General features: G+C 36.1%; 1 protein-coding gene across 3 annotated transcripts in view; it reads right to left on the minus strand.

Annotated features, from left to right (window-relative positions):
* LOC106871196 (uncharacterized) overlaps positions 1 to 9,875 on the minus strand; it is a 44,891-nt gene that overhangs the window by 23,761 nt on the left and 11,255 nt on the right. For 2 of the 3 annotated variants that reach the window (XM_014917541.2, XM_014917540.2), the window contains one exon: positions 7 to 4,376. In XM_014917541.2, the coding sequence (XP_014773027.1) occupies positions 4,024 to 4,376 (353 nt within the window). In that variant the 3' untranslated portion in view covers positions 7 to 4,023. Of the gene's footprint in view, positions 1 to 6; positions 4,377 to 9,875 lie in introns of those variants that run through there. The other variant, XM_014917542.2, reaches the window with a different exon arrangement.

Here is a 9,875-nt window from a genome sequence, read left to right on the forward strand (position 1 = left end):
ATATATATTTGTGTGCACACACACACACACACATACATATATATACAAATATACACATACACATATATATATATACACACACACACACACACTCACATACACATGCATGTAGGTACACATAATACATATGATTATCATTCTCTTTGGTTTTACATCTTCTCTTCCATATCAACATGGGTTGGACAAGTTTGTAACGTGTGTGTGTGTGTGTGTGTGTGTTTTCAAAGAATGAGAAAGAGTAAGACAGAAACAATTTGCCACTGAGAGACACCAGATTATAATACCAGTACTAGGATGAAGATCTATAAAAAAAAATAAAATGTTACACAAGCTACTGAACACAGGCTGTTACACTTTCAAAGAAAAAAAAATATTACAGAGACTACTGAAAAATCTAAGGATAAAATATGTTATTTAGTAGTAAAAATATTTTTCTTTTAAGAATTTATGTCATAGAATTTACTTTATACTCCAGCATACACCAAACCTGCACTAAAATTATAAATTTGTTTGCCACTTATAAGTGGGTTGAATTTGTAACATTTAAAAAAAAAATCTCAGAACTACAGAACCTAACAGATTATGACAAATGGCATGGCTACAAGGAATTGTGAATGTTGTTCAAAGTATGAGAAAAGCAGAATATAAAACAGATACTGAATAATTTTTTTTCATGACACTTGGGGCACCACAAGTCTCATCACAGATTATCTATCTAGCAGAGCAATAATCTTTGAATATGAATTGATGAAGGTTAGTAGGGACTGTTTAGTTGTCACACAAAGGACAAGCTCTACAGTGCCGACAGTACGGTCAGACGCATCTGGTCTATGGTGTAAGACATACACAACAACAAAGGCGATTGTTTTGTTTGGTTTGGTTTTCTTTATATTTCTTTTGCTGCATGAGTATGGTGATGTAGATTACAAAGATGTGAGGATATCCGTCCAATCCATGCCAGCATGGAAAAACAGATGGAAAATAACAATGATGATACAAATAGACAGATAAATAGATGCAGGGAGTTAGGGAGGGAGGAAGAGAAAAAGAGAGATGTGTGTGTGTGTGTGTCTGTATTTATATCGTATATATATATACATAATGTTAAGACAATCTGCTGAAGGAAGGCATGGAAATTGACAGATCACTCAGTGAGATAGACATAGGTTCAAAGAAATTCTAGCTGTGTATGACAAGGGGGAGCAGATGGAAACTTATAATGCAGGGGGTACATGGAGATATAAGACAACCTGTTGGGAGCCACTGACCAGATCTGTGGAAGGAGTAAGGGCCCAGTCAGGCAGAAGATGACATGATAAAAGAAGTGTAAAGGGGAAAGAACCATAAGAACTAAGACAGGTTTAGAAAGATTGGAAGAGGGAGAAGAGAACAAGGAATAATATCAGTAACTAGAAGTTAGATGTTAGGTATATGTAACTGAGAGACAGGCTAAAAGTAGATATTCTGCAACAAGAATATTGTTGCAGAGAGATTTGAGATGTTCTGGATTGTAAAGCAATGTGCTTGTGAGAATCATGACATCATTTGAGAAAGTGTGCATGGAATGATAGTGAGGCACACTTGCTTTCACTGACGATGAGGAGAGGCATGGAAATGTTACTACGACATGGTTTCATGGAGGAGAGACAGCCTACCCCAAATAGACCCAACAGAGAGACCAGCTATTGAAGGTAAAAGCTATTCAGTGAAAAAGAGCAATTAAAAGATATGACACTAGAAAAAAATAACTGGTTCGTGAGGGATAGTCACTTAAAATACAGGAAATATTTGGCCATGTGCTAGGATAAATTCTAGATATTTGCATAATCAGTCTGTCAGTACAGGGAAGTGTCATAACAAATTACTAGCAAAGCAGTATCATTTTCAGAGGTAAAGGAGAGGCGGATGGATGCTCTAGAGCGAGGAAATTGGGAAGGTATTGAATGAATAGAGTAAGTCATGAAAATAACAGAAAGAATTACAGCAGAACTGATTAGGAAAAGAATTAGTTCAAATGCAAACACACTTTGGGTTTGTGCCAGGAAAGAGTACCACCAATGCCTTCTTCCCCCATAAAGCAACTATAAGGAAGATAAGATAACTCTTTCGCATTTTAATTAATTTGTCAACTATAAAACTTATTTATTCAATCTTCAAATTAATTATGCATTATCTCATAGCTTTGAGATTCTGAAGTGATTGTTTATCTTTAGAATGACATTGTAGGGTGAGTGTGAGAAGCCAGATCTGGTCAGTTTGAACATAAAACAGGTTAAATATTTGGGCTGGATATGGCCTGCTTGAATGTAATGGGTTAAACCGCCATATTTAGTTAAAGACAGCTTTTGACAGGATACCATATTCTGTACTATATTAATCAGAAAACTAGATGTACATGATTGGTTTATGAGTATCATGCAAACCATGCACAGAGAGGCCATCAGCTAGGTAAAAACTAGCAATGAGTTCAGTATGGAATTTCGAGTGAGGTAGGTGTGTATCAGGAGTCAGTTCTCAAATCCTTCCCCTTTGTTATAGTTCTCCAAGTTATAGCAAACTGATTGTCCATCGGAACTCCTGTCTGCCAATGATCTAGTTCTCAAGGTTTGAAGATTTAGAAGAATTTCCAAATTTGGAAGCAAAAACCTAGTATTGAGAGACGCTTCAAAGTAAACGTAGCAAAGATAAAGTTTATGTAGCAGAAAGAAGACAGAACTCTACAGATTATGCCGCCACCAAGGAGGTGGCTATACTCAATAAGCACAAAAGTAGAAAGGAGGAACTCTGTACCAAATGTAAACTATGCATACAAAAGATTTAGGGTGACAGAACAAAAAATAGGACTTAATATGTAGCCATTGTACAAGAGTAGTTAGCAGTAAAAGTAGCCATGAAATAAATTCTTTGAAATGTTTGGAAGGCTTCCTAAAAGTAGTTGATGGTTTCAGTAGTGGAGACGGTCATTCTGAAAGTATAGTAGCCAGAGTAAGAACCAAGTGGGGAAAAAGTTCAGGGAGCTATTATCTCTTTTGGCAACAAGGGGGTTCTCTCTCTGGGTGAAGGACAGATTGCATTATACTTATTTATGAAGTGTAGTGCTATATAATAGCAAAACATGGAGAGTGGATGCAGAGGATGTGTGAAAGCTGGAAAGAAATGAAACCAACATGCTCTGCAGAGTGTGTAATGTAAGTGTGCATGAACAAGAGAGCACAAATGATTTGTGAAACACACAGGGTATCAGAGGAATTATGTGTAGTGTGCAAGAGAAGACTGCACTGGTTTAAAATGTGTGATGCTTACAGAGCATGGCAGCTGGGTTTCAGAAGATCCAAGTGGAAGGAATCTGTAGAAGGGGAAGACTGAGGAAGACATGGGAAGAAGTGGTGAAAGCTGATCTCAAGAGACTGAACCTCACGAAAGGAGATTACAAAGGACCACAACAAATGACAAGATGCTGTGCTAGAGAAGACCTGTTCAACCCATGCATATATGAAAATGTAGACATGATGATGATGATGGTGGTGGTGGTAGTGGTGGTGATGTGATGATGAGTACATCAATGCATAAAATATTTAAAAAAATAAATAAAATTCATTTTTCATCAAGCATATTTTCACTAGTCTATATAGAGAGTTGAGATGGATGACAAGCAACGAAGCTGAGGATGACAATTTTTAGAGGGTTATAAACAAATGAAGCAATAAAATATAGTCACTATATAATGAATTTGTTAAAATATACAAAATAAACTTACAATATCAACCAACAACTCTAGCTATAGATAGATGTAATACAGAAGAGACAGACTGACAGAATAGAGAGACAGATTGAAACAGAGAATGGTAGACAGATAGACAAGTAAATAGAGTGATAGATAGACAGACAGTTAACTAGATCATCAAAGACTGATGTACAAATGTAGAAAATAGAGGACTATATTTAGAACTGGATTTTTAGAAAGATAAAAATACAGAAGGAATGACAGATTTCATCTTAATAATCTAGAAATATTTTTTGCTTTCAACTACTGTTTTGGGAGGGGTATTTTTTCTGCATTATTTCCTCACATTGTAGAGCCCAGTATTGGCGTTGAATCTGGAAAACGTCCATTTTGGCTTTGTGTTCAGCAGCTGCATAATCTAATTTTCGTTTCATCATTAACATTTGCATTTCATGTTGTTCCTGTTGCATTTTTACAAGTACAACTTGGTTGTTTATTGCTTGTGTGGTTGCATCACCTCCTGCTAACATGCTGTTTGGACTGCACATGTCACCATTAGAAATAGGAAATATCCCCGTAGGCACAGGTCCTCCAGACACAGGAACAGTTATGGTTGGTGGTGGACTATCGTCATCATCTGGACATTCTAAGACTGCATAAGATAATAGAAACAAAAATGATGCATAACAGATGAAAAATATGTCAACAATATACGTACATACATATACACATTACATACATACACATATAAATGTACGACATCTATGAACACATTTAGTATATTTTAAATGATCATCAGAAAAGAAAAGATCATTATGAGGTATAAGTGACTCCGAGGTTTGAGTTCTGAACTACTAACTACGTGGTCATGAGTTCAAACCTTAATAAAGTCGCTTTTTCTTTTTTTGCAGCTGGGTAGAGAATTTAACTCAGCTTTGCCCATTATTCTAAACAAGTTACTTCACAGTAAAATGGTAAGTATTAGGTTAGAGTAACCGACTGTAAAAGTACATGCTAGCATGGAAAATGGTAGTAAAATAATACAACAAAAATATCATTAGTTCAAACTGATTAAGAAATTTGTGAAAAAGAAGAAAAGGCTTCCTAACAAACTGTGTCTACAAGAAATAAACCAAGGCCAGTGTCAAAATGGTTAAAAAAAAACTTGTAGTGTCTTGCAGTACAATCAAATATAGAATACACAGTTGCAAAGCCAACTTCTAAAGCATACAGCCATGTAAGTTCATAAAGAGATGAACAATATAATTTATTAAAACAATTTTTTTACTGAATGTCTCAAGATGAGTTGCTGTAATTAAGATCATAATTTACCAGATTAACCTTATCTTTAGAGTGTATATATATAGAAGCCTAGAATATTAAACTCTTAACCCTTTCATTACCATATTTCTGTTGAAATATACTGCCTTTGTTTCAATTAATTCTGAAAAATAGTGAAGAAGTTTGTAAAATAACTTGGTCATTTATAAACTACTTTTTGTAACAAAATTAACATGGAATTTTAATGGGAATACTTCAAAATAGGTAGTTGGTATTATAGATCCAGAGTGGTCTTAGTCAGGTTGGTATTAAAAGGGTTAATTAATGTTCTCTGCATTTTAACAAGTTGCACATACATCACAATTATAGATCATCTAAACGACAACTACAACATCGCTTCCCCAGTAAACACTTCACTGCAAAAACAAACTTGATACATGCAAGGGATGTAATTTAAGACTGCGTCAACTTGTACTGAGCCATTATCTTTATCTCATCTTTTCACTAAGAATGTCAGAACTCAAGAGACTCCAACTAATGCAACATCAACTTCGAAATATTCACAACTGACATAAAAACAAAACATAAACAAGGACACCTCAACTGTAACATCAATTTCTGAAAACTAGATTACCAACATGTCATGATGTTATAGATCAGATTGGTCTACAATACAATACTGTTCCATCCATTTTGGTTTGATACCATCTAATCCACGAGGTCTAACAGTCTTACCAAAGCAAGTCTTTGTAAATTGTTTAGCTCTAGGTCAGCCTTGAATGAGAAGACCTGTGATAACAGGAATTCTAGGCACAGCTATCCAGTTGTTTTTCAGGACATTATCCAATTGTCCTTTATTTTTTTCCATAATTTTCTTTTTAAGATGGTAGAGTGTATATAAGGAAGATGGTTGCTACTCATGGCAGTTTGAGTAACCTCATAAAAACTCTCTCAGATTCAAGTCTTCTTTGGTCTATCTCTATTGTGGGTACCTTCCACAACCAACTTACACTTTTCCGAGCAGCATGTGACTTACACTTTTCCAAGCAGCATATGACATCTATTCATATTACATTTCCACATTTGCAAAGTTGTTCCTTCTGCAGATATCCTCTACTGTTCAGTTGCTTTCATAAATTCCTTTTGTGTTCAATCATTCTCACAAGTTAACTCATGGGAGGTTGCTATAGTAGAAACAGTGTTTCAAGTTATTGGGTTATTTTCCTCAGACAAGTGATTTGATTTAAATGCATGCAAAAACAAAGTAGATTCCACCAAAGAAACGCCAAGAGTTAGGTGGTGGTGCTAAACCCATATAATGGATTAAATCTATGATCCAAACAGATTAAAAAGTTCTCTGAGTGCATTTCACTCTGTTCAAAGCCTGCCAATACTATCATCAGTTCCAATTCTGACCCTAATTATACTACCCAGATTTTTGCTTCTCAGAGGAGAAAGCATAGGAAATGGACAAAGGGCTTCGTTCAATCCTTTGCCTGTCAAAAGCATTTACATAAGTTTGTCCTAAATGTCCATGCTTGTTTTCAAACTTTTAGTTAACCTTTGTTTCATAAATTCTGAGTAATATAAAACTTCCCTTTCATAAGACCCAAGTTATTCTGGTGGCTTAAAAAAATTGGGACTGTGTATCATATGGACAACAGGGAAATATGTCTTGTGTATCACTATACACAGGACCAGCAAAGGTCCTGTGTATTTAATAAAATTGAGATAGCTTTAAACTTGTCCAACACTTTGACAAAGAAAGAAGTATATGAATATAAATTCTATTTTGTTTTTCATTGATAAAGAGAAAGTGTGCAAAAATTTCTTTTTTCTTTTCTAGAGACTGGTATGTCTAGTAAGTATTTGTCAGTTTGAGAAGTGCTGACCAAGGTCACCAAATTAATCTACAAGTATCAGTAAGCACTTAGAGCAGTCTATGTTCTTCATTTCATGGATGATCCTTAAGTACATCTAAAGTTCTGTTTGCTAGATATCACATAGTAATGTAATTTCTTTCTACCTCTTTGCCTCTTTCCAACATACCAAGCAAGGCCATGTTCTCCTTGCTGTTGAACTTGTATGCTGATTAGCCCCACAGGCCAGCCCTGATCAAGCAGACCTATAATAAAAGGTAATCAAACCATGGACATCACATTTACATCATATTTTCCAGAATAGTGAACTGCAAACATTATCCAATGTATCCCTTTTTAAAGATGCTAGAATATGCTTTAAAGGAAAGGTGTCTATTATTTCTAGCAGAGCAAACACATAGACGTTCTCTTGTTGGCTTATGTTGAACTTATATTTCAGCTCCAAGATCATAGATATTCGCCTTTGGATCTTTTGACTCACAGCCACTTTTCCAAATTTCAAACTTCTGCAATCAGCACATTCTTCAATGGGAATTGGAACATCAATATTCAAAAGTTTCTAACAGCTTTCATCCAGGTCTACATTGCATTTACTTCATCATCATCATCATCATCATCGTTTAACGTCCGCTTTCCATGCTAGCATGGGTTGGACGATTTGACTGAGGACTGGTGAAACCGGATGGCAACACCAGGCTCCAATCTAATTTGGCAGAGTTTCTACAGCTGGATGCCCTTCCTAACGCCAACCACTCAGAGAGTGTAGTGGGTGCTTTTACGTGTCACCCGCACGAAAACAGCCACGCTCGAAATGGTGTCTTTTATGTGCCACCCGCACAAGCCAGTCCAGGGGCAAAACCAAGTTTTGATAAACAACTGCTAGTACACTGAACGTGAATTCTCATGTTCACTCCCGAGACCTGCCCTTCACAGGTCAAGAGGATTGGCCTGCAAGAGTCCTGCCTCAGTGCCATGTAAAAAGCACCAGTGCCGGTGAAAACAGAAAAGTGCCCGAGCTGGTGCCATGTTAAAATCACCCAGCACACACGGTAAAGTGGTTGATGTTAGGAAGGGCATCCAGCCATAGAAACAAAGCCAAATCAGACTGAAACCTGGTGCAGCTCGCCAGCTCTGGTCAAACCATCCAACCCATGCCAGCATGGAAAACAGACGTTAAAGATCATGATGATAGTCTCAATGTGAATCATTTACACACTCTGGTTTTCCCATTGCTCACTACATGACACTGCTTGTAACCGTGTTAGTCTTTCTCTATATTGACTAACTCAATACCACCAGAGGTGTAATTTTCTTTGGTTTTTAATTTAAAAAATCATTTCTTACTCAATACTATGTAATCAGAGGAAATAGCAGGTATACAAAAACAGCAATTGGTTATCTACTAGACTAATTGGGAAAATTGTTGGAGTGTAAACAACACTAGATTGAAAGCTAGATGGCTTGCTGAAATAAATGAATAAATTATCTTATTTAGGTGATACAGCTGCTACTGGAGATATAGCTAGCCATGACCTCTGATAGCTAGAGTCCAAAAGATATTGCAAAACTTCAGAGTAATGTACTATGGTAAGTCAGGCATGGGCAACCTTTCACAAGTTGCATGAGACATGGTTCATCATCAGGCAAGCTGCACTAAAAAAATTCAAGGTAATTTTATGTTAGGTGTGTCATTCGGAAAGTCCCACAAGTTGCAGTTAGCCAGTAATTGATGAAAGTAATGGAGGATTACTATTTCTATATATATGAAAGCTAAACAAGAAGTGTGTCTAAAAAACTGTAATGCTATATAGTAGTAAAATGTACACTGAAGATAGATTTGAGTAATGATCTATAGAATGCTCAATGTCAAATGTACAAACAGCATCTAAACTTCAATCCAAAGTATTAACCAACATACAAACGATAAGTTAGGGGATTTGTTACATTGTTGGATACCTTGTGGTATTGCTGCCTGCTTGCTACATTCTGACTTCAAATCTAATATCAACTTCACCTTTCATCCTTCTAGGGCCGAGCAAATACCAGTCCAGCACTGGTGTTGATCTCTCTCTCTCTCTCTCTCTCTGCTCTTCTCTCTGGAACAAATAAGCTGTGGTCAAACGTGAGAGATGAGCCTACGAAGTTTACAATTCCCTAGAAGCGCCGTATGTCACAATGGACGGCCCCTTCAACTCCATCAGAAGTTGAAGACCAAAGGAAAGTCGAACTAAACAACATATTGTCATCATCCATGTTATTCGATTTAGTCGTGGCTGCCTGTATGGGGTTATGTTTATAGTAGAAGAGACTATTACACACCGACCATCACACACTGCCCATAAACCTCAGATCCAATAACAAAACTGAAATGATTTTAGGACACTAATCCAGGCTTCCTTGTTGTTGGGGTTTTGTTTTTTGTTGTTGTATTATTTTTATTTTTGAGGAAGATAAGAATAACTATTTATTACTAGATAACGCCCTAATAGCTGGTAGTAACGAAAGAATGCTCTAGATGTGTACTAAACTCACAAGACATGTGTCTTGAACATAGACACGGTGCAATGGCAATGATTTAATGTGAACTGACGATAATGTACTAAGTTAGCTTGTAATTATATATATATATATATATATATATATATATAGGGGAAAGATGAGTACGGACATGTAATGATGTGAATGGATAATACATGTTGGGCGAAAACTGCTGTGACTTGAAGAGATGAGATAGTGTCCATTTGGTTACATTTGAGGAAGGAGACTGACTGGACCTTATAGATTAGCTGTGACAGTATTAAGATGGTTAAAAATGATATATTGATTAAATACACACTCGACCGAATGCAGCACTGAAATAATGATGACGATATGCATGCATGCATACATATTAATTTGTTTACACGTGTACACCAGTAGTTAAACAGCAACTTACACACGTGTATATATATATATATATATATACATATATATACATATATATACATATA

Source organism: Octopus bimaculoides, chromosome 18 (genome assembly GCF_001194135.2).
Source record: "Octopus bimaculoides isolate UCB-OBI-ISO-001 chromosome 18, ASM119413v2, whole genome shotgun sequence".
NCBI classification, from domain to species: domain Eukaryota; kingdom Metazoa; phylum Mollusca; class Cephalopoda; order Octopoda; family Octopodidae; genus Octopus; species Octopus bimaculoides.